The 25522-nt window shown below is 37.6% G+C and overlaps 1 protein-coding gene across 4 annotated transcripts in view; it reads right to left on the reverse strand.

Annotated features, from left to right (window-relative positions):
- LOC126373760 (Ig-like and fibronectin type-III domain-containing protein 1) overlaps positions 1 to 25522 on the reverse strand; it is a 216641-nt gene that overhangs the window by 21504 nt on the left and 169615 nt on the right. For 3 of the 4 annotated variants that reach the window (XM_050020030.1, XM_050020031.1, XM_050020032.1), the window contains 13 exons: positions 18418 to 18574; positions 16649 to 16752; positions 15409 to 15555; positions 13782 to 14007; positions 13006 to 13178; positions 11295 to 11628; positions 8131 to 8284; positions 4798 to 4964; positions 4335 to 4548; positions 3880 to 4005; positions 2959 to 3139; positions 2381 to 2515; positions 766 to 947 (listed from right to left, as the gene is read on the reverse strand). In XM_050020030.1, the coding sequence (XP_049875987.1) occupies positions 766 to 947; positions 2381 to 2515; positions 2959 to 3139; positions 3880 to 4005; positions 4335 to 4548; positions 4798 to 4964; positions 8131 to 8284; positions 11295 to 11628; positions 13006 to 13178; positions 13782 to 14007; positions 15409 to 15555; positions 16649 to 16752; positions 18418 to 18574 (2300 nt within the window). The remainder of the gene's footprint in view (positions 1 to 765; positions 948 to 2380; positions 2516 to 2958; positions 3140 to 3879; positions 4006 to 4334; positions 4549 to 4797; positions 4965 to 8130; positions 8285 to 11294; positions 11629 to 13005; positions 13179 to 13781; positions 14008 to 15408; positions 15556 to 16648; positions 16753 to 18417; positions 18575 to 25522) is intronic. The other variant, XM_050020033.1, reaches the window with a different exon arrangement.

Below are 25522 nucleotides of genomic sequence, written 5' to 3' on the forward strand. Positions count from 1 at the left end.
ATGGTGACCTGTCTAGTTTCCCTGACACGATTACTGATGAGATCGGTCATTGACCTCACAACCCATATAAAAGAAATACAGGGAATAATGTATAGAGTACCCCCAGAAAAGGGTGTACAGATAGAATACCCTCACCCGTTTAAGTTTTTAACTTAGTTTAGGCATCAGCCCTTTCACAGAATCTGTCAGTTTAAAGTAGTAAATTGTCATGTACAATGTTTTTGTGTGGGGAAATAAATATTTTTCTTTCTTTCTTTCTTTCTTTCTTTCTTTCTCGTCGGCAGCTGTGTTTCAGTCCGATGTGATAGGGGGCAAGCCTATTTGCCATTAACCAGACACAAATCCTGGAAACCACGTGATGTCAATTATGTATGATCTAAACATGAATTCAAACTCTTAAAGTCTTATTCAGTGGTTTAGAACACGAAACAGTGATACCACGATTCAAATTCAACTCAAATTCATATTATTCTTTTTTTCATAATTTTTGGCGGCGACGGGGTGCTTGCCGCCAAAGGATATTTTCGGAGTACCGAACAGAGCATAGCACCCCGCTAGCTACAAGTTGGTAGTGTGACTAGGGATCGACGAACCACTTGAGTCATGTTGGAAGTTGTATATATGCGTCACGATGTGTCAACATCGATAGCGCGTTTCAGGACTACATTATTGAATGGTGGCGCCATCTGTTGCTTGTGGGCGGAACTAGCTGGTCAACTAGTCAGGTCCGCCACAAATGTATAATAATAATAGGAGAAGACTCACATTATCAAGCTGCAGCATGTTGTAGTAGTAAGGCTGGGAGTTGTTGCCGACTCTCTGCCAGTGCACTGTATAGGACGTAGCGTTGGCACCGTCCTGAGGTGGTGACCAGTCCAAGAACAGCTTGCGGTCTGGGGAGAGGACCGCGTGCAGCTCGCGAGGTGGGCCCGGGAGGAGGCCGGTTCCTGAGGAGGATTGTGGTGTTATTAAAAATGTTATAATACATCTCTCAGCGAATAATGAATGAATGTTTTAATGCTTCTCTGTTCTCGCAGCTCAGTGAGGTGTGGGTACTTAGTTCACCTTCATAATCATTTATACTTAGCATTCCACATGGTAGAAGGTTGGTAACATAAGGTGAGCACAGCAATTTTAAAAAAGTTACATTTATGCGATGAATGTATCTCTGACCACATCTATTGGGATAAAGCCTGAGCTTATGTTATGTTAATAGGACAAGTATTTAACATCTCATCATCTTTGACCTGATGGCGTGGTGGAGAATGGAGAATGCTACATAACCCCTCCGATAGGCTAGTGTCTAATTAGTCAAATCAGTTACTTTTTACTAAACGACATAACACGAAATTACTATGGAATTTGTATGAATAAGCACACTGACGTCATAGAAAAACGTGATAAATTGTCGGACTTATTATTACATAAATAAATTCAATAGAAAAAAAAATAATGTTTTTCGTTAGTTTTACATCTGTCTTTATTTAGTATAAATCAGAATTTCATAATTTATCTTGAACCTAGTTACATGACCCTATTGATGGAAAGGAGGGGTTGTATTATGTCCTACACTTCAATCTACCCCTTCGGGGAGACAGGCGTGATTCTATGTTATGTTAACTGTTTGTAATTCTAAATTGAATTCAATTAGTATAATTCACTGACATTGCTCTATGATCCTCAATGCTTTACGAATACAAATTAAAGATGATTAAATCTGAATACCAATTTGTTTATACCAATTTAAATACAAATTGAAATGGAATATCATCCATTTAATTATATCCATGGATTTTCATGTATTAGGTGACCGTAACTGTAATTAATCGCAAAGTGTTATCGATCGCAGTAATTATGGAATGGTTGAACCTAATTATCTACGTAATAGCGTTGTAATCCACACCCACACACATACACACTCACACGCACGTACGCACGCACGGACACACGCACGCACGCCCGCCCGCACGCATGCACTCACACGCACACACACACACACACAGGGCGTTTCCTGAGAGGATTGTATTATAATCGACCCCAGTGGGCCGATAGCGTTTAATGAGGTATCACGTTGCCTCACTACTCATATTGCAATGGATGTATCTCTGACTAGCCCAATATACAGGATGTTAGTGACATCGTAACGAATACTAAGGGGGATGATTCAGACTATGATTCTGAGTGGAATTTTTCGCCGCAAAATAATTGTTTTTTTTTTTTTAGTTTTTTTTTAAATTATTTTCAGTTCCATACTTTTGCGACGGAAAATTCCACTTGATGTCAACTCAGTATCATAGTTTGAGTCATCACTCAAAGTTTTCGTTACGATTTCACTATCACCCTGTATAGTCGTGAGCTTATGTTATGTGGGCCAACAAACCTTCTTCAAAGCACTGCACGATGTTGCCGATGTAAGGCACACACGTGTTGACGCCGCCGCTGTATGCGCCAGCGCACACCCCGCGGCAGTTCGCCGGCACGCCGCGTCTTGCGCAGCATTCTTCATGGTTACGACCTGAGAGCAATAGACATTTGAGGAAAGAGTTTTTGGGAAATAGAGTTTATTGGTCGAAGCCCTCGATAAAGATCACGGTTGTCGTGCAAAACCTGCTGATATGGTAAATGGAATATAAAAAAAATAGGCTTGTATCACATATTTACTCCTATGAGATTATTGCAGTTATGGAAATGTTCCAATAATACTATAAAATGAAAATAAACCAAAAATGCAATTATTTCAGTGGAAAAAAACATCGTAAGGAAACCCACATTCCCGAGAAATGCATTTTCGGAGGTATGTGACCTAACCTGTATTGGGCTGGCTTTCCCTACACGGGTTGAAAGGTCAGATAGGTAGTGGCTTCTGTAAAAAACTGAACCTGTCAAATCTTCAGGTTAGGTAAGCAGACCCTGTGAAAAACGGGATAATGAAAGCATTATGATTTAAATAAGACTGACCTCCAGCGCCGCACCGCAACAGTTTATGGAACTCCTGCGCACATAGCGGCGCGAGCGTCCTCAGGTCAGACATTTTGGCGTCAAACGAGCACAGTGGCATGCACACTCCCGCCAACTGCACGCGCTCACAACACGCTGTCACGTTGTATGCGTTCGCTGCCTCTTCTTCCTCTTCTACTAGCTGTTAGAAGAAGAAATCACTACAGTAAAACTCTTCCCAAAACCTATATTGAGATTAAAAACGGATGCTATGTTGATGTTGACGGCAGCCAATCAGAAATCAGAATCATTTATTTAACGTAATTATCATGGATAAACTTGTTGAAGGTCAATGTAACATTTTTGAATTTACGTCATTTCGCAATTACCCTCTCATTATTTTAAGTGCAGTAAAAAAACAAACAAGAAAATAAGTAAACAACAGAAACACATAAAACAAATGATGATGTGATTAAAAACATTACATTTCATGATTTTTGAGTGACATTTCGTCGCGTTTCATTGAGGCAACTGGCGATCCAAGAGCTGGCAGTAAATACATAAATACATAAAACATAAAAACATAAATAGCCTATATACGTCCCACTGCTGGGCACAGGCCTCCTCTCAATCAACCGGAGAGGGTATGAAGCATACTCCACCACGCTGCTCCACTGCGGGTTGGTGGAGGTGTTTTTACGGCTAATAGCCGGGACCAACGGCTTAACGTGCCCTCCGAAGCACGGAATCAACTTACTTTTTCGGACAATCAGGTGATTCAAGCCTGAAAAGTCCTTACCAAACAAAGGACAGTCTCACAAAGTGATTTCGACAATGTCCCCATCGGGAATCGAACCCGGACCTCCAGATCGTGAGCCTAACGCTCTTACCACTAGACCACGGAGGCTGTTAAATAAATAAGTGACGGTATTTATGACTCACCTGGCTTTGTGTCCTGAATATGAGTCTAGGAGACGCCTCCCCCACTCCGTGTTCATTGACTGCCTCCACGTAGATCTCATAGTCAGTATTAGATTCCAAATCTTCCAGGATGTATGGTGAATGTAGCTGTTTAACAACACAACAACAATTCAACTCATTCACATTCAAGACTCATTCAATTTAATTTTAATTATATTATATTTAAAGAAAAAAATATTAACTTAACTTCATTATAATTATTTTGAGAAAAAAATATTGTTTTAATAAACACTAATTCATTACTTTCAGTAACAATAAAATAGCCGTTAAACTTATGTAATTAAATTAAATTAAATTACAGTTATATATTCAAAGAAATCAACATACAATACAATACAAAAACTCTTTATTGCATACAAAAAAAAACACACTCATTTTATAAACAAAATAATTGAACTCTTCTATGTGTATATTACCTTCTCCAATACTCTATAGTCATCCCCAGCCTGAAGGCTCTTGTAATGCAGGTTGTAGTACTGCACGGTATCAGCTAACGCCGCCGGCTGGGCCCAGTGAACCACGGCGTAGTCTGTGTCAATGTTGGTGAGATGCAGCCGTGACGGCGGGCCTGGGAGCACGCCATAGCCTTGGAGCAGGCAGTTGGTGTATGACGACATGTAGCGGAGGCACCTGATGGAAATGAGGGTAGTCGTGAAAAAAAAGTGCTCGTGTAAATCTTCTGTAGGCATTGACTAGGTGAGCGTGTTCCATCACAATCAGAATCGAATATAGAGAATCAGAAAGAATACATTCAAAATTCAAATTCAAATTCAAAATATTTATTTCGGAAACTAGTCTATATTTAGGTAGTAACAAAAAGCTTAACCTAGTATTAGTAACAGATTCGATAGATAGACCAACAAATACATAAATACTCACTTGAAGTGATTGAAATCCAATGTAGTGATGTTTCCACTGCATAACGGAAGACAGGGTTCTGGGAGTCCCCGAGATCGACAGCAGGGGGTATGGTCCATCCCGTTGGCCAAACACCCGAAGGTGACACCCGCCCAGGGTGCGCATATCATCAGATCTGTGACCTGCAGCTGGAGGTTAAAAGACGGCATTCTGGGTGATCATGCGTTAGTCACAAATGGTCGTGAAGTGGATATGGGCAATGGTGAAATTATCCCATGATGGTGTTATTTTTTGACCATGGTTTTTTGGGACCATTAGTTGCTGATTTAGTGGTTTTCAATGATATTGCGTTGCACTATGGAATATGGTAGAACAAACGCGTATCAAAATTCATTTTTTCACTAATTGAAATAGGTCCTTCTATCAATGTAATATAATAGTTCGAAAGTCGAAGATTCATATTCTGTAGCGCAATTCATATTTTATTTGGTGAAAGTAGTTGTTTTCATGTGGTAAAGTTAAGGTTCATGAAATTGGGAAATATCAAGTTCCTCATTGACGATTTTCAAAGTCAGATAGTTTTAAAATTTAAAATGAAAGGTATATGGTATTATATATTTTTGAAAAGCTTATTTATCGGAAAATTTAAACAAATTAAATTGATTGTTTTTAATACGAATATATACGTAAAAAAAATTAAAGAAGAAATGGAGGAAAAAAAAGGTTTTCTTCAACTTCGTCGAAGCTTTTAACATTTACCGGCGTTTACCGGTGCTTTGAATTTAATGTTAATTGATAGTTTAGTTACTTATCAACAACATATATAAAAATTAGCTGCGATTTTTTGCGAACTTTGGAGATATGAGATAAAATCGAATCCTAGTCAGGGTACGGAAATTGCTATCAATTGCGGTTTCGTGGTTGACTTGATTTAACAATACTTTGTGGTATAGTTTATCAATTGATTATTTTATATTGTTAAGTTTTTATCATTTTGGTGTCATTTTCCGTGAGAAAATAGATATCTGAATTAATTCACACATTCTGAAACAATATATAAAGGGAGGTAACAAAATATGTTTCCATTACAATTTCAGTGGTATTTTCGTATAGTACGGCTATTTTACTCTTCAAAATGTCTACTTTTAACTGTAGTAAACGTGAATTAATAGAATCTTATATAGAAGGCGGTAAAACGACTGCGGCACTTTCGACATATTTGGAGGAAAAACAAGTATCAGAAGACAATATATGTTTTATAATTGGTAAAATTCAACAGACTATCATCCCTGCGTTTAATAGACGCTGGAAAGAAGCAGCACGCAATAAGAATATATTTTTTAAAAAATAACACAAATTAGCTGGATTCTGAATATTCCGTGACTATATCTACATCAGAAAACGTGTCAACAGACTCAATCGTGTGTGACATAATTATGGAGATTCTTCAGAATCAAGCAAAAAAAGAAGAAACACTATTTTGATGAACGAATATGGTTTGGAGCACATTCTGGGCGGATATCTTCAAGGATTGCGTTCTATGGGAGAAGGAACGGAAGCAAAACTAGTTGAAGAATTAAGGTTGGCTGATGCTGAAAAAAAGCTTTTCGTTTTGAATCACTTTGATAACGCAAAAATAATCAAAACGCTTACAGATGAAGAAGCATTCAGTGTTTTCATCGACTTGGAACTATCTAAAGCACAATATCTGTATCTCAGGAACGTTACAGATGAAAGAAACTGTCCAATATTTCCACCATATTACCAGGTGTAAATGGGAATGAACCTAACAAGAAACCCTATTACATAGCTAGTTAAATTAATAATATTAAGAAAATTTTGATTCATTTCTATGTTTAGCATAATGTATAGCTATAGGTACTGTACCATTTTTTATTTTATTTTATCATTAATATGATAAGTTATGTTAATTGAGTAATTAGTGTTAAGAAATACAGGTAAGATAATATAACTAAAAATATAAATTTCAATAAATATATAGAATTTTAAACGATTGTGAGTTTTCTTTATTTAATAAAAAAAATTACGCGTAATTTCAATTCACCAAACATTACTTATATGAATTTTTATATATTCCTTTATATTAGTGCAAAATTACATCGCTCTATCTTTAAAATTGACGGAGTTACAGATTTTTGATCCGAAACACACCCAAATATTCCACAGTGCGTTGGCGTCTTATTTGTATGATGCTTGTGATAAGTGAAAATGGTACCTACTAATAATGTTGCTTGTATATTATTGTTGATTGCGCAACCAACAAGACAACTGTCGTTGCGTATCCAACACTAAGTGCCAACTGCATACATTTTGTTGCTGGTGCCACCAATGTGTCCTAGAGAGATATGGCTCTCAACCTCTTTCAAGTAATTAAACATTTAAAAACAGTGTGTGTTTTTTTTGATGTTGTAATATTGATGTTTAAAAATTGCAATGATGTCAATAAATTCATTCTATCTTAAAAATCAATATTTTTAATTAACAGCTGAGTACCTTAGTTTAAAAATTGCAATGAAGTCAATAAATTCATTCTATCTTAAAAATCAATATTTTTAATTAACAGCTGAGTACCTTAGTGTAAGAGCATTTACTTTGATGAGAATAGAAGAAGCGATAGTGGTGTACAGGATGGTAGTAAGTAGAATTACGTGGTCTCTACTACTTCTATGAACCTGTCTACCCTACAGGTGTCTTTCTTTCTTTTTTTCCTTCAAATAAGCGTGATCTTAAATTATGTATGTGTAAAAGCGACATTTGAAAAAATCTAATTGCAATACTAATAAAATGCTTTTTAGTGAGTCGTGTATTTTGTAAATTATATTTGTTGTTTAGTGTTTCGTTGCTGTTGTTTTGTTTGTGTTGCTTGTTGTTTTGAAAAGCTTTTTAGTGGGTCGTGTATTTTGTAAATTACGTTTGTTGTTTAGTGTTTCGTTGCTGTTGTTATGTTTGTGTTGCTTGTTACATAACAACAACAACCGTTGTTTGATGTTTCCATGTGGCGCGCACTCTTTGCATCAGCTCCAGAGTGTAATCTGTTTGTGAGTGAGTGGACGTATGTGTGTCTGAGGTTCTGCGGGATGATGAATGATGAGTGAAATATGTTTTGGTATTGTTTACTGTTTGTTTAACTGTACATAGTTAAGTCACCTTATTTGTACTTATGTCTCTTAAGTCTGATTATGTTATTATGAAAGTTTCACGGCGCATTGGCGCTTCTGCACTGTAATGTATTTGAAATGTAAATAAATAAAATGAATAAATTCCAATGATCTACAATGAGACATATAAATGAACCATGGTGACACTTCCGTAATGGCAATAAGTCTGACTTACGTCAATTTCGAAGGTCTTGGTGGGATCGCAGAGTTTGTCGACGCAACCATAATGGTTGACGCCGGCGGACACGCAGCAACCTCGGACATCGGGCAGCTTGGGTGCTGACGCTACCTCCGTCGGCTTCATCTTGCCTGGTGTTAAGGTCAACGACCTAAAAGAGTTAACATTGTTTTTAATTCAATGCCGTGCTATTGCCGTGGCAACATAATGGCCCCGATTCCTGCAGACACCGCCAAATTTTATTTAAAGTTATATCCGTCATTTTCATATCCGTCGAAAAGGAAAGGGACGGATGATTCACAGCTCTTAATTTTAGGAAGAATGAGTGAATGAATGAATAACCCGGGCGAATCAAAAGGTACGTCGCTGGTATGTAATCCGTTTGACGTGCTGTCTACTTAACTGTGTCGAGTTATTGACGGATGTAAAATTTTTAGACGGTTGGTTTAGATTTGTGCTTAAAATTGACGTGTGTTCCATAAATTTTATGCTTGTCGATTACCCGTCCCTTTCCTTTTCGGCGGATAAGAAAATGACAGATATAACTTAAAATAAAATTAGATGGTATTTACAGGAATTAGCACCATTGGGTTGATAAATTATAAATCGCGTTGTTCGACTTGTCATCGATACGAAAGAAGATTCAATTCAAAACACTTTATTGGCCATGAAACCAACATAAAGGACAATGAGGTACTTTCCAGGCTACGTTCCTCAAAAACAATATAGATAGCGCTGTACAGATTTTCTTTGTTTATGGATAAAAGATATAATGCATCTATTATCTTTGTTTTTGGTATAAATGCTTCAGGTTTCAAAAGTCTTCGTCATGCTTTACCACCTCCTGAGGAGTCGCGTTTTGTGTGCGAACGATGTGGCAAGAAATGCCGCGCTGCTATAGGGCTCTATAGCCATCGGCGGCGCTGCGGGAACCCGTAGAATCACAAGTGCTGCAACAATCATCTACGATAGATGCTGTGGCCAATGATGATGATGGTATAAATGATGACCCTTTTTATTACACTAAGGCACAATTATACGTACTTCTTCCACCCATTATTATTCCAATCAAAATAAAAAGATTCTTAATGAAAAGCTTGCTTGCTTCTATGCTGTTCTGGGAGCAAATAAAAAACATAGAAAACGTTCAGCTGCTTATCTTCCCGGGCATGTCGTAAAAACCGACAGAGGGATTGTGTCCTCTAACATGATGGACTAATGTTATGGGTGATAGGCTGATCCCTTATCACCATAAGGTTCATCATATCCAGCTTAAGACATCGTATCAACAGTGGCTGCAAGTTGTCTTTGATTACTTGTGGCTCTGCCCACCCCATTAGGGATAACGGGCGTGAGTTTATGTATGTATGTATGTTAATGAAAAGAATTCTATATATAATGTGATTCAAATATCAAACAACAATTATTATAATATATAATAATATGCAACAATTATTATAAGATATAAAAAGCAGAGGTACAAGGGGTTATTGCTTAGCAGCAAATTCTTCCAGGCAACTTTAGGGTGGACGGATTTTTTTTATAAGAGGTCGTGGTTGATTATAGACTTGTTTTATTGCTGAAGAAATACTTAGGTCGTTAGATACTTAGTCCGTCTACTGAAGACGATTTAAGCAACGAGGCATTTTCGTTCATGACTGTATAATCCACTGTCCGATACGGGAGCGCAAGTTGGACCATAACCAGGGTTTGGATGTAAAAGATGTGGCTGGTTTCAACTTCAGAATTTAGATTTCTTACTTTTTATTTGACAGATTTTGCAGTCGGTTTATTTTTTTTATTTACTGTTTTTTTTATCGACGTCTATGGCGTCTGATCATTCGATAATATGAAAAGTAATTTACAATTGTGTTTCAGAGCAAAAGTATGAAAGTCTGCCAACATCGGCTGCTTAAAAGAAGCTCATTAAGCAAAACTTACTGAGAGTAGTCTTTACCAAAATTAGATGTTAGAGAAACAGAATATTTCTTAATTTTAATTTTAAGACAAAAGTTGCCAGACATTTATAAATTAATTGCTTTGATACCCCAAAGCTAATCTAGAGGTATTTTATTTTTGTGAAGTAATAGACAAATTGTAAAAACACGCTTTCAGTAAGTTTTCAACTCAAATAATAATTAACCTCTTCAGTTGTTCAACTAGTTTCTAAACCTTATCGAAGAAACAATATTATTTTTATATTGAATGCCAAACCAAAAGAAACTAGTCTAACAATGCCACGCCGTGAAGCGTACCTATATCAAATCAAATCAATTTATTTACGAGAACACATAAAAATATGAAAAGGTTTTAAAATAATTTACATAAGAGTGTTGTGATGCGTTCAGCATGCATGCACGCGTACAAATATTAAAATATTTACATCAATAATTGACACAAGTCAACATTAAGTGAGAAACCAGATACGTACGTTATTAAAACAATGAAATATAACAAATCTTATAATAGGATATTTGAATGGGTCGAAGATAAGTTATAAAATAGTCTAAAAATGAAAGCCAGTCTAACAAGATAAAAAATCAATCTCATTTTAGGTACTTTTCGACTTATTTTCTAATTTTATCTATGAATTAAGTAACACTGAGTACGACGTTACCGCGTCCATACAAACTCAAAAAAAAACTTTCTTTTTGACGTTTCGTTAAAAGTACCTATCTTTATTTGAGTAGATTTTCAAGGTAGTTGAAGTTGCCATGATGAGAAGTAGTCCATTTGCGAGTCGGTTGCCTTAATGAGAATTAGCCCTAATGCGCCTAATTCCTTTTTTTGAAGTTGGTTAAAAGTAATTGTAGTAACAAATGAATTTGTAGTTGTAGGCGACGCATCATGCATCCTTATTTCATTTATAATGATGTTGCTTTAAGGTTTATTTTAAATAAAGACAAGCGCTGTCTGAGGTCCGCGAAGTAGGTACCTAATGCGAGGCTCGTTAATTTTTTATATACCGAGCGCCTGCCCCTACGGCAGTCGTCGGTTGTAAGCCGCACAGTTACTGTCGCATATATCGAGCGGTCTATCGAGCGGCACTCCGAACGCGCTTCTTTCCAAAATTATTCCGTCGTTTTATTTCTATCGCCTATAGTAGTTATACGTTTCTGTTGAAAGCAAATATTTCAAATAGCGCTGCAAAGCAGCCTTACCTGATAGCGTAGCTAGGCAAGCTTGATCCGTGAATATTGTATGATGTCACAGTAATCTCATACATCGTGAACGGTAGCAAATCGTTTATCACCAAAAAGGTCCTGTTCGCGTTTACTTTGTACGTCATTGGTTGTGACATTTTCATCGTTGTATTCTTGATGGTACTCTCAGAGGGTTCGATGGGATGGGCATCGAATGAGCGGAGGGTGGTGATGTTGATTACATATTCTGTGACGCTGTCTGTGTTTTCAACTGGTGGACTCCATGTAATGTTCAGCTGTTTTTCATTCAGTGGTTCCACTTCTACATCTTCTGGTGGGCTGGGAAGCAATTCTGTTGGAAATATGATGATAATTATTTGCTAAGTATCAAGATTTTATTACGTTTGAACTCTTTCAAGGTTGGGTAAGTCAGTTTTAGAAACTGGGCACAAGAAAGGATTTTTGTCTATCCTCTGGGTTTATTATTACCAACCTCATCAACCGTGGTGTCAGCGTTACTATTGAGCCACCAAAGGCCCTTCACACGACTCATGGAACGACTACGTACTTAAATCAGTAAGTAGTAATCAGGACCAACGGATTAACGTGTCTTCTGAGGCACGGATCATCTTACTTTCGGACAATCTGGTGATCAGTCTGCAATATCTTAACCAAACCACTCACAAACTGATTTTTGTGATATGTCCCCACCGGGATTCGAACCCGGGACCTCCGGATCGTAAGCTCGAAGGTTCAATCACTGACTGAGGCCATTATACTGTAGCAATGATAGCTCTATTCTCAGAAGTTGGAAATGTCAATTTCAGGCTTACCAACATCACATATAGAATCCATATAGAACATAAGGGTAGGGGACGACCCAAGAAAGTGTGGATGGATTTTGTAAAGAAGGATATGTGTGTGAAAGGTGTGAGTACTGAGATGACGACTGACAGAAATGAATGGATGAGGAATACATGTTGTGCCGACCACACCTAGAATGGAATAAAGGCAGGAGGATGATAACCAACCACCACTATACGAGTAGGTATATTGAACTACCTTCACTAACCAAGGAAACCAAGGTGGTTAAACAACTATTTTGCCAAATAAACTCTTTAGTAGGCTAAGGACGTTTCTTGGTCAGATGAAAAGATCATTTTAAGCAAATAAACAGTTCATATTTCAAATCTAAATATTTAGTGATGAATTGGTTGGTGAGTAACAGGGAGACCTGTTACTGAGCCAACTCATTTATATTGCATTCAACATTTCTTGTTTCTTTTTAAGATTCCAGAGCCCTGTGCCGAAGTTTTTCTTGCAGCTACTTTTCCTCGGCTACAAGTTGTGAAAAACTGCAGTAGTTTTAGATGGTTTTTTTTCTAATTAATTTATTTGAATCATAAATTATACATTTTTGCACATAAAATTCTCTCGCCAAACTGACACCAGTTTCTTTGCGAGTACGCTCTAGCAATGTTTGATTATACTATGTACATGTAAATACCATTTTATCTCTTGGTTACAACATAAATTTATGTGTCATACTTTACGATGACATTATTTTAATTCAAGCAGTGCTTTTACTAATTTTGATTTAATTGCTTGTTTTTGCAGTTTGGGTATTTTCCTTAGAATAGGTTGCTCATTAGCGGATGAGACGTTAAGTATGTAAAAAATATTACTTAATGAATAAAAACATTTTTGAGTTTACTTTTTTAGTTCTTACCAATGCCCTCGACTATGCAAGCCAAGGTCTTCTCCATATACGCTGCGCAGGAGTAGTGCGTCTTTATATTGTCCGTGACTGGCGTGAACTCTCCTCTGCAGACGTCTTGGCAGATATCTGGTACTCTCTCTTGCACACAGCATGGGACATGATTACGGCCATCAGCCATACATCTAAAGTAACAATATTACTGATTAATATTGGGATCAGGAGTGTTAAAAGGCCACATCGAAACAATTCATCAAAAAAAGCAATACTTATTGAAAAAATAATATATAAAAAAAAATATTTAACGAAAACAAAAATGAATAAATGTTTTTTTTTCGGATTTGGATCTTTAGGTGTTAGTAGGTACAAAATAACTTAATGTTAATGTGTAAAATAATATAGGTATTATTATAATACAGGTCTCTATGCTAATCTATTTTCCGAATGAAGTTCGACATACTTATGGCCTTCTGCCGCTTGGCCACCGTGTAGGTTAAAAGACAGATAAAACTGAACAAACATAAATGTTATATACACATATTTTATGTTATATATAAAACTAAAACTGATTTATTTATTTACGGTATATTTTAGTTACGTTGGTATCATTATTATGTTTATTGCACCATCCCGTGCTCCAATGCATAAACTTCTTTCACCCTAAGGTTGCCTGGCAGAAATTGCTGTTTAGCAATAAGGCCGCCTATTGTGCGTATTTTTATTCGTATGTTTATGTCCTTTGTATATGTCGTTGTGCAATCAAGTATTATTGATTGATTGAAACATACTTGACAATAGCTGGAAAGTCAGGCTGGCAGGTCTCGGGATCCTGGCCAGTGCCTTCCAAGATGGTCTGAATGCTGCAGAAGCCCAAACAGCTCTTGGTAACGTTGGCTCCTATGCAGCAGTCGGTGTAGTTGTGGGCCAGAGCCAGGGAGGACAAGGTCGGAACATTGGCAGAGTAGCTATCCGTTACGTTCTGATTCTCCGGGGGCGTCAGGCCTCTTGATATCACTGCAAGAAAAAATGCGTGAGTTTATAGTTTATGTATTGTGTAATAAGGACATAATTGAATTCATTTAGCATTAGAAATAAGGTGCAAGGTAGGTTACTGATGACTGAACTAGGCTGAGCCTGTGTGTGTTCTTTGGCGGAGGGAGGCACTTAACGCGTTCACTTGGGCGCTGAGGCCATAAGGGCATCCGCCGGCAGATACGCGGTTATGTGCAACTACTTTGGTCACATACCTCCAAAAATGCATTTGTCGGGAATGTGGGTTTCCTCACGATGTTTTCTTTCACCGCTGAACATGTGATAATCATTTATAATCCAAACATGGATTCGAAAACAAATTCGACACTCATTAATTTAGGCCTGTGCTGGATTCGAACCTGCGACCTCACAGTGTACCAATTGGGCTACCAGGGCTCACGGCCACATTGAAACAATTCGTCTAAAATGACAAAATTGCTATTTGACATTCGTTGACATTGCGCACTTAAATGATAAATTAGAATAGAATAGAATAGTTTTATTTGCTAGAAAACAGTACAATAATTGCAATAAATACTTCTTTAAAAATGAATTGCTTAAATGTGGGTTTCTGCCATCGCGGTACGACAGCCGCACCGCGGGCCCCGCGAATAAAAAAATAATAAAAAAGTTTATTTAGGTAAAACCTACGACACACATATACATTTACAACATTAAAATATACACACATTAATATTTAGTTGGAAAACATAAAGGTATATGGGTGCCGCAACTCACCAAAAAAGGCCAGGGTTCAGTGAAAATTTACCCAGAGGACAACACTGATCGAATGATACCGAGGGCTTCGACCAATAGCCGTCCGATGTCTATCTACGTAGACAGTATTCGCTACGTCCATTGGTCGAAGCCCTCGATATAATTCGCGTCACTCGCCATGCAGACCCAGCTGGCCTTAGTAACAATTCAGATTATCCTTCTGCAAAATTTCATCGCGAATAAGTTTGGACGTTAACAAAGTTACATGCTCATAAAAACTTTTTGATTGAAATAGTTGCGAAACCCATTAAATTACCAGCGACAGACTTCAATAACTGTCTACGAAAAATAATTCAGAAGGAATTACACTTTTTATTTCGGAGAGATCAAAGGTTGAACAATGTCGCTAAAGATGTAGTTGGTTTTCTAATAAGATTTTATTTTATTTTAGTAGTAATAAAAAAAAAAGAAACTTGGCAACTCATCAGTAAGTCTATGGAAGCTTTTAATAGGTGGTGGTATTTTTGACGTGTAAGTACTCACCAGTAAGCATATGGAAGCTCTTAACGGGTGGTTCAGTGTATATATTTTTCACATGTTCTCATCAGTAAGTCTACGGAAGTCCTTACCGGTTGTTCAGTGTATATATTTTGGACATGTGCTCACCAGTAAGTCTATGGAAGCTCTTGACAGGCGGTTCAGTGTTGAGCTCACACATGTAGAGGCCAGCGTCGGAAGCCTTCACTGACTTGATGACCAGCGCCCACACGTCGCCACCCTTGGCGATTCCCGGCCCTTGCAGGGGCTCTTCCGCTGGTAATATAATATTAGATTAGATTCTGTGATGATTTAGGAAAATTTAAACTAGGAAAATTATGTATTCATATACAGGGTGTTAGTGACAGCATACCGAATACTGAGGAGAATGATTCAGCTTATAATTCAAGTGGATTTTTCTGTCGCAAAAGTAAGGAACTGAAAATAACTTTAAAAACACTAACATTTTCATCAGTTTACCGAAGAAAAAGTCCACTTGATGGTAACTCAAAATCATGAGCTGAATCATCCCCAGCAGTATTGAGTAAAAAATTGTAGTTCGATATACGGTAAAGAAATATAAATAAATCGTTCCACCTGCCAATTGCCTGTACTTCCGGTTTGAGGGTTTACATCCAGTGTCGTATTCAGGAGTGAGTTATGGGACAATTTTTATTGAATTCTTTTTTTATATCGACCCAGCGGCACCGCATTCATAGTACTATGTACCAGTGGAATGATAGGTAAACTTGTTTCTTAGATATAAGCATAGATACACATACATACATAAACTCACGCCTATTTCCCACCGGGGTAAGCAGAGACTATGGAATTACATTTGCTTCGATCCTGACACACTTCTCTTGTTTCCTCCACATTCATTAATCGTTTCATACACGCACGCCGGTTTACATCGTATTGAATCTTTTCTAAGGACATAAAGGCACAAAATTTATGGCAGACACGTCAATTTTAAGCAGAAATCTAAAACAACCGTCTAAAAATTTTACATCGGCCAATAACCCGACAGAATTAAGTTGACAACACACGTCAAACGGTTTGCATACCAGCGAGATAAATTTTTGATTCATTTACTCATTCTTCCTAAAATTAAGAGCTGTCAATCATCCGTCCCTTTCCTTTTCGGCGGATAAGAAAGAGACAGGTATAACTTAAAGTAAAATTAGGTGTCTGCAATAATCGGGGCCAATACCGGGTTCTTACCCCGTTATTATCAGGGATATGTTACTTCCGGGGTCTAATATCCCTGATAATAACACGGTAAGAACCCGGTATTATGTGTTTTAAATACGTAGTATTATTCTCTATTCTATGCTTTTAGTTTCTATTTTTTAAAGATAATACTCACAGTCGTCATGCAACACGTGGACTCGGTCATCCCTCGTGACCCTCACTCCTCCCGCCGTCAGTAGCTGCAGGTCTCTCGCCCGCCTCCACAGTACCGGCTTCCCTCTGCAACAAATAACAAATAAGTCAAAAAATAAAGATAATAAAAATATTTTAATTAAAGCACATAATAACGGGTTCTTACCGCGTTTAAATGGGGATATCGATTATTGATTTGTATTTGTAATTATATGGGGGGAAAGAGGGTAGACAGATATGTCTGCCCGTAGAAAATTATGGATCTACCTACTCCACTCCAATCTCATCAGTCATCCCGTGATCATGGAACTTGCAACAGTGTCGAAATATCGGGAGTCTCATATCCCCATTTAAACGCGGTAAGAACCCGTTATTATGTGCTTTAATTATGATAATAACCGCGTAAACTTCATCATCATTGGCCTTATACATCTGTTTCAGACGATTTATGACGTCATTGCCTCGAAGAAATGCACTTTCAACAATGAATAAAAATATTTTATTGCGATATGGCAAGGTTGCCAGTATTGACCACCAGTAACAAAGAGTTCGATATTTGAATCTATATCATTAGAGGTATTATATAAAAGCGAAAGATCACTCACTCACTCACGAAATCACAAAAATAACTACAAGAGCTAGGAGTATCAAATTTTGCATGGAGGTTCCTTTTAGGACGTAAATGCTTACTATGTATTTTTTTACTGACAATCTATGGATTTGTAATCATCTGAAAATAAACAATTTTTTATTTTTTTCATTTTATTTATATTGGGATTTTGTGAAATTCAACCCCTAAGGGGATAAAAAGGGGTGGCACAGTTTGTAAACTATGTATATCTTTAATAGACTACGGGTTTCCTAATTACTACAAAATATTCATTATTTAAAGAAAATGAAACGCTTTTAATTATGTTAGGTCAGGTTAGGTTAGGTTTTTCTAAACGCCGCCCTGTAGTTCCGGGCGCAAGAATAGGGCTACGGTACCCCCTGCCTGTCGTAAAAGGCGACTGAAAGGGGACACTGGAGACCGTGAGTGGTAAGGGCGGGGGCCCGAGCCGCTCTTCATACGGTCTCCGGGAGGGACGGCATTGTGACATGGCCTCGCATTGCCGTAAAACTGGGATGGCGTAGGGGTGGGGACCTACCCCGGGACGCGCTTTTTATAGCAGGCGCGAGGGAAGCACCGGTGCGTTCGTTAGAGATCCCGGAGCTTCCCGACATGCGCAGCAGAGGGCCATCGGAGGGGTTTTAGTCGGTAAGAGTCCGACATAACCTCGTCGCTCCCCCGGGTGGCGAGGTATCCATGAGGATTTCCCCTTCGTAAACAAAAATAAAAATTTTTCTAAACGACCAAGAGAGGTTTTTTTTGGCGATTTTTGCTGTGCCGCAGATGGCATTAACTACTTGGCCGGCCGAAGGGGTAGTGCTGAAGGCTCTCACCCGGTAAGGGGTGAAATAGGGATTGTACGTTAGTAACACATTTTATTTTTAAAGCTATACAATACAAATACACTTTATTGCACCAAAATAAAAATAAATAATTCCAAAAACTATCTTAACGAAATACATGGCAATTGGCGGCCTTATCGCTTAAAGCGATTTCTTCCAGACAACCATACGGTGAGGAAAAATGTAAAAAAAAATCGCTATCGACTCCGAAATCACATAATATACTCCCCGAGCAAAGCCAGGGCGGGTCGCTAGTAAGTATTGAGAATTTGAACTTATTCTCTAACAGCTTTAACGTACCTGGCTCCAAGCACCACACAAGTGAGGAGGGCGTCCTCCCCGCTCCTCACAGCGACGCCCCCGGCTGGGGCTCTCATCCACGCCTCCTTGGGCTCTTCTTCCTCCTGCGAGCTCCCCGTTGACGTGCTCGCGCTCTCCACTGACTCACCTTTTAGGTCTGTTGGAGAAAAAATATGGGTTAGTATAAAACACAACCAACCCACCCACCCGCATTGGAGCAGCGTGGTGGAGTATGCTCCATACCCCCTCCAGTTGATTGAGGAGAGGCCTGTGCCCAGCAGTGGCATAGGCTGTTTTTATTATGTTATAAAAGACAATAATTTCTGTTCGACGCGTCGTTGCCGCGGGCGTGTCAAATTATCGTGTGAATTGTGAGGTAGATTACCAACCAAAGGCTCCTGACATGACTCAGGTAACAACTACTAACTTACATCAGTAAGTAGTAACCGGGACCAACGGCTTAACGTGCCTTCCGAACGGATCATCTTACCCAAACTAGGTATCACAATGTGATTTTTGTGATACGTCCCCACTGGGATTCGAACCGGGGACCTCCGGATCGTGAGCACAACGCTCAATCACTGGACCCCTGAGGCTGTTAATAACAATTATTAATAGTCGACTTTCTAAGCCATCGTACAAAAGCATCTATTTTCATATACCTAAACAATAAATTGCTTTCCAATAGAGCAAGCGCTCATTCATCAAATGCTTAATGAAATACCTAATAAACATAGCGTCTTTAGAATAGAATAGAATATGTTTATTTATCAAACTACTTATTGTCTACATAACATACAACAACATAAACAGCCTATATACGTCCCACTGCTGGGCACAGGCCTCCCCTCAATCAACCGGAGGGGGTATGGAGCATACTCCACCACGCTGCTCCAATGCGGGTTGGTGGAGGTGTTTTTACGGCTAATAGCAGGGACCAACGGCTTAACGTGCCCTCCGAAGCACGGAATCATCTTACTTTTTCGGACAATCAGGTGATTCAAGCCTGAAAAGTCCTTACCAAACAAAGGACAGTCTCACAAAGTGATTTCGACAATGTCCCCATCGGGAATCGAACCCGGACCTCCAGATCGTGAGCCTAACGCTCCAACCACTAGACCACGGAGGCTTATTGTCTATTTCCTATTATTATTTTTTGGAAGTTGAAGGGGCAATGAACGATTTCACCAATAGTTCTCACCATTTGATTGTCGAAATCCATAAGTTTGTTTTTTCACATGTGTGCCACGTGATTTTATTCGTATTTTGACAGAACGACATGGCTTATTTGGGTTTATATATTAGCATCAATCGACAAAACGACATAATTATATCGTTAGAATCGATAAAATTACCGTGATCTGGTTACATGTCGTTTCTGTAATATACCTAAAACACACACAAAAACATATTTTATAATTATGACGACTAATGGTTCATAATTTCACCGATGTTTACAAAAAAAAAAATAGCTGGGCTCAGCGACTGTACGTTTGCTCTTTGAATGTACCTCTGACTACCCCAATTGGGATATAGTCGTGAGTGTGGCGTTCTAGGTTTAACTGTTGAGTGGTGTGCTGGTATTCTAATTAAACGATCAAATAAAGTAATATTTGAAAGGTTTATTGTTTTTCACATATTTACACGTTTTACACTTTTAATGTTATTTATTATTAAAGTTTTATAAATCACTGTATTTTTTGTATTGTTTAAATTAACTTTTTAACATATTTAAATATTAATTATGCATCCATTATTGATGCTAAGAAAGAAGTCTCTATCTTTGTCTATGACAATATCTTTTTTATAGTAACCAAAACCATAGACATTTTTACATTTTGTTCGTGAACCGAACGGTGAGCTTATTATGAAGCCGGACGAATCATAAGCGCGAATATAATCTTATTTCTAATCAGTAGACCTGTCTCCGGAAACCTTTCAGCAATTCCCTAGACCTTTCCCCACTTTGCCGGGGGTTGTTATCATACAGATTGATTCATCCCGGGAAATATGCGGGCAATAAGCGGCTCTCGGTCAATTTGCGTTGATTTCTTTATCCGGGCGCGCGTGAGCCGGGTGTGTTGCATCCAAATGAGGTGGTGGGGTGTGGGGTTACTGGTCGCGGGAGACTTAGCGGTAAAATGTGGCAACGTAACATAAACAGCCTATATGTATACGTTTTTACAATAAGATTCCCGTTGACATTCAGAATTTGCCTTTCAACTGTTTTAAGACAGTAGTTAAACAAAAACTTTACAAAAAAGGTTATTATTATATAAAGTTAGTGATTATTTAGAACTGAGAACTGATATTAGGCAGCTAAATTACTCAATTGTATATCAATATTTTATGTTTATTTTTATTTCTTTAAACAACGTCTAGGGCCCTGTGCCGAGGTTTTTCTGGCAGCTTCTTTTCCCCGGCTATACAGGTTGTGAGAAGCTGCAGTAGTTTTAGGCCGATGAGACGTTCGTTATGTAAAAAATGACGATTCAAAGTGTAACTATGTTACCTACTGAATAAAGATATTTTTGAATTTGAATTTGATACGTCCCACTGCTGGGCACAGGCTTTCCCTCAATCAACCGGAGGGGGTATGGAGCATACTCCACCACGCTGGTCGAATGCGGGTTGGGGGGGAGGGGGGGGGGTTTACGGCTAATAGCCGGGGCTAATAGCTGTGGTCTAGTGGTTAAAGCATTGGGCTCACGATCTGGAAGCTCCGGGTTCGTTTCCTGATTGGGACATTGTCGAAATCACTTTGTGAGACTGACCTTTGTTTGGTAAAGACATTGTAGACTTGAATCACCTGATTGTCTGAAGGAGTAAGATGATTCGGTGCTTCGGAAGGCACGTTGGGCCCGAGCTACTAGCCCAAACACCTCCACTAACCCGCATTGGAGCAGCGTGGTGGAGTATGCTCCATACTCCCTCCGGTTGATTGAGGGGAGGCGTGTGCCCAGTAGTGGGCCGTATATAGGCTGTTTAATTTTTATTATTTTTGTTTGCAAGGTCAAAATGAACACTTTCTATGGAATTGCTTCATGCGCACGACTCGACGTACAGATAAACTGATACTACCCAGAGTAAATATGAAGTTATACAGTAAGAATGCACATATTATGGCGATAAAAATATATAATAAGCTTCCAAAAGAAATATCGGATATTAGTAAATATAATGACTTCGTGCAAAAATTTAAAACTTACCTAATTAATAAAAAATATTATAATCGGCAGGAATTTTTCGAATCGAAATAATTATTTTGATCCACAAATTCATTTTATTAAGTTAAAATGCTCTTTGTTATCATGTCTGATATTGTTGTCGTGTCTTATATTGTATGATTGAGTTACTTCTATTTTTTTATTTCTATAGTTTTTTTTGATATAAGTATCAAAGAAAGAAAATTTGCAGTGCCCCGACGGGGTGTCATGTTGTAAGTGCTAAATAATTAATTTAAGGACCTTTGTACACATGATTGCACCAATAAAGAATTAAAGAATTTGTATGGAAAAAAGATGGCGTTTTCAGATGTAACGTGACAATTACCTATTTTATAAATACTCGGGGTACACAATTATTCAAAAATATAATGTAATGGCAGATAGAGATAATAATAATTGTTGCTTGATCTTTGGATCAGATACTTATATTATTTATTAAAGATCACCAATAGATTTAACAACGAGTCCCTTAGGTGACAACGGCATGCAATGGAGTTCCAGCAAAGATAAACTAGCCTAAATCTAATTGTACAAAAGAAAAGCAAAAAAAATAATAATAGGTAATTAAAGATAACAAAATGTGTCAGCCTCGCGCAGTTTAGATACAGCATCAAAGCCATGTAAGTACATACACAAACACAAATAGAATAATAATAATAAAAAAAAAAAATATTAATATATAGAATTGTTGCTACATATATTGCTTCTCTTTATTTTGATCAGGATATTCATTCATCAAGAATTGAATTGAATTGATCAGAATATTAAAGGATGGAAGATGGGTTGTGCCTGGGCTTAATAACAAGGGTCATCATTTATACCATTCAAATTCATCTATCATCATATAAATATATATTCTATTAATTTTTTTTCATTCATCATTCATTGATTCCTTCATTTATTGTGTGTGACCATCTTGTAACAACGATGTATCCAAGCAAATAAAATTATTCTATTCTATTCAAAAACAAACATAAAAGTTGCTTATGTCTGTTACCCATGAAATTAAATGGTTAAACGTCGCCTGGAAAGTCCATCATTGAATTCAATACAATACAAAAACTCTGTTTTTTGTTGTTTTTTTTTATCTTTATTTTGGAGGGCTTTTTCTTAATAGAATATGTCACCCTACAAAAACTCTTTATGGAACTTAAATCGGTAGTACAACAGGCGGCCTTATTGATAAAGTAGCAATATCTTCCAGGCAACCTTTAGGTATAAGAAATAGACAGTGCAAAATAAAAAGTTGAAATATAAATATACCTAGATAAACTATATTAAAACAATACATAGAAGACAAAAATAATGATTATAATTACTTCTACTACTAACTGCAACATATTTAGCTAATGAAATCTGTTATTCGCTTTCACCTATGCCTGACCTTAAAATTCGTTTTTTGACATTTATATTCGCGAGAGCTCGACGCTAAGGGTACAGATGACTCTTTATCAAGGTGGCTGAGGTCAGATCGACCCTTAAATCCCTCAAACATCTTCGGGGTCTAAAGTAGTTACATACTTACTTAGATACTTTATTGCTATACAGGGTGTCGTAACGAATACTAAGAGACCATTCAGCTCAGTATTCTGATTTAATATCAAGTTAAATTTTACATCGTAAAAGTATAGAATTGAAAATAATTTAAAACAAAAACTAAAAAATCATCATGAATTTTGCGACGGAAAAATCCACTTGATATCAACTCACGACCATGGTCTGAATCATCCCTCATCAGTAAGACGATCCGTGCTTCGGAAGGCACGTTAAGCCGTTGGTCCCGGTTACTACTTACTGCTGCAAGTAAGTAGTCGTTACATGAGCCATATCAGGGACCTTTGGCGACTCAATAATAACCCTGACACCAGGGTTGATGAGTCATTCCATTGTTTAAAGCTGGTAGTACTTCTGACCCTACTAATTTTAGACCAATATCTATACTACCCACGCTTAGTAAAATATTTGAAAAAATTTTATTACTGCAATTACTTCAACATTTCAATTTAAACAATTTAATGTCTAATAAACAATTTGGTTTCACAAAGGGTCGCTCAACAACCGATGCTGGTGTTGAGTTAATAAATCATGTTTTTCAGGCTTGGGAGGAGTCCAAAGATGCTATTGGTGTCTTTTGCGACCTTTCCAAAGCCTTCGATTGCGTTTGTCATGATATCTTGATCGCGAAACTTCGTCACTATGGAATAACTGATAATGCCATCGCTCTTTTGGAGTCATACCTTAGTGGCCGCGTTCAGAGGGTTGATGTGCATGGCTCCAGATCGTGTGGATCTAACGTCACTATAGGCGTCCCGCAGGGCTCAATTCTAGGTCCATTTCTATTCCTAGTTTACATAAACGACCTACCTAGTCTTGTAAAACATGAGGTGGTGCTGTTTGCAGATGATACCTCCTTACTTTTTAAAGTAAAGAGACGACAAGATTCCTTTGACGATGTAAACAACACCATTTCAGAGGTAGTGGATTGGTTTACTGTAAACAACCTGCTACTTAATGAAAATAAAACAAAATATGTTTATTTTACGTTATCGAATGTTAGTAGGCCCCTCGATTCTATTATTGTAAAAAATAAGGAATTGGACCTCACGGATACTGCTGTATTTTTGGGAATTACTTTGGACGCTAAGTTGCAATGGAGTCCTCATATTGATAAGTTGTCCAAAAGGCTCAGCTCAGCAGCATTCGCGGTCAAAAAAATTCGTTTAATAACCGATGTAGAAACCGCGCGATTAGTTTATTTTGCCTACTTCCACAGTCTAATGTCGTACGGCATCTTGCTGTGGGGTCATGCTGCAGATATGAACAGCATTTTTGTTCTGCAAAAGCGAGCCATTCGGGCGATTTACAAATTGGGACCCAAGATGTCACTTAGAAATAAATTTAAAGAAATTAATATTTTAACTTTGGCATCACAATATATCTTTGAAAACTTAATATATGTAAAAAAACATATAGGATTATTTGCAAAAAATAGCGATCGGCACATTGTTAATACCAGGAACAAAAATAAACTTGCTTTACAAGTCAGTCGATTACATAAGATTACTAAATCTTTTAAGGGGCAATGTATACGTTTTTACAATAAGATTCCCATTGACATTCAGAATTTGCCTTTCAACTGTTTTAAGACAGTAGTTAAACAAAAACTTTACAAAAAAGGTTATTATAAAGTTAGTGATTATTTAGAAGATATGAATGCATGGGATTAACTGTCTGAGAACTGATATTAGGCAGCTAAATTACTCAATTGTATACCAATATTTCATGTTTATTTTTATTTTTTTAAAGAACGTCTAGGGCCCTGTGCCGAGGTTTTTCTTGCAGCTTCTTTTCCCCGGCTATACAGGTTGTGAGAAGCTGCAGTAGTTTTAGGCGGATGAGACGTTCGTTATGTAAAATTGACGATTCAAAGTGTAACTATGTTACCTACTGAATAAAGATATTTTTGAATTTGAATTTGAATTTGAATTTGGTAATTCACCTCACAACCCACACGATTGAAGAAGATCCCCCTCAATATTCGTTACGATGTCACTAACACCCTGTATATATAAAAATATGTAAGCACCAACCTATCTATTAGGATTCAAACCTGCTATCTCACCATAAGAGTCAAGCGTGCCTCCAACTGAGCTGTCGTTCTATCGTAATCTCTTGAGAATAAGGTATCCTTTATAATTTTCGAGATTTAATTGCAGATAACTTGGCTGTCAAGTGGATCGTAGAAGAGTGATGTCTCAGCTTAATTCAGATAATTATTCGTTTAAAAAGATTAAACATGAAATTGTGATAATGCAGTTAAGTACTGTGATACTTCATGACGGAGACAATGAACGCTTTGGGGAGCTTCATTTACAAGA

Source organism: Pectinophora gossypiella, chromosome 16 (genome assembly GCF_024362695.1).
Source record: "Pectinophora gossypiella chromosome 16, ilPecGoss1.1, whole genome shotgun sequence".
Lineage (NCBI taxonomy): Eukaryota > Metazoa > Arthropoda > Insecta > Lepidoptera > Gelechiidae > Pectinophora > Pectinophora gossypiella.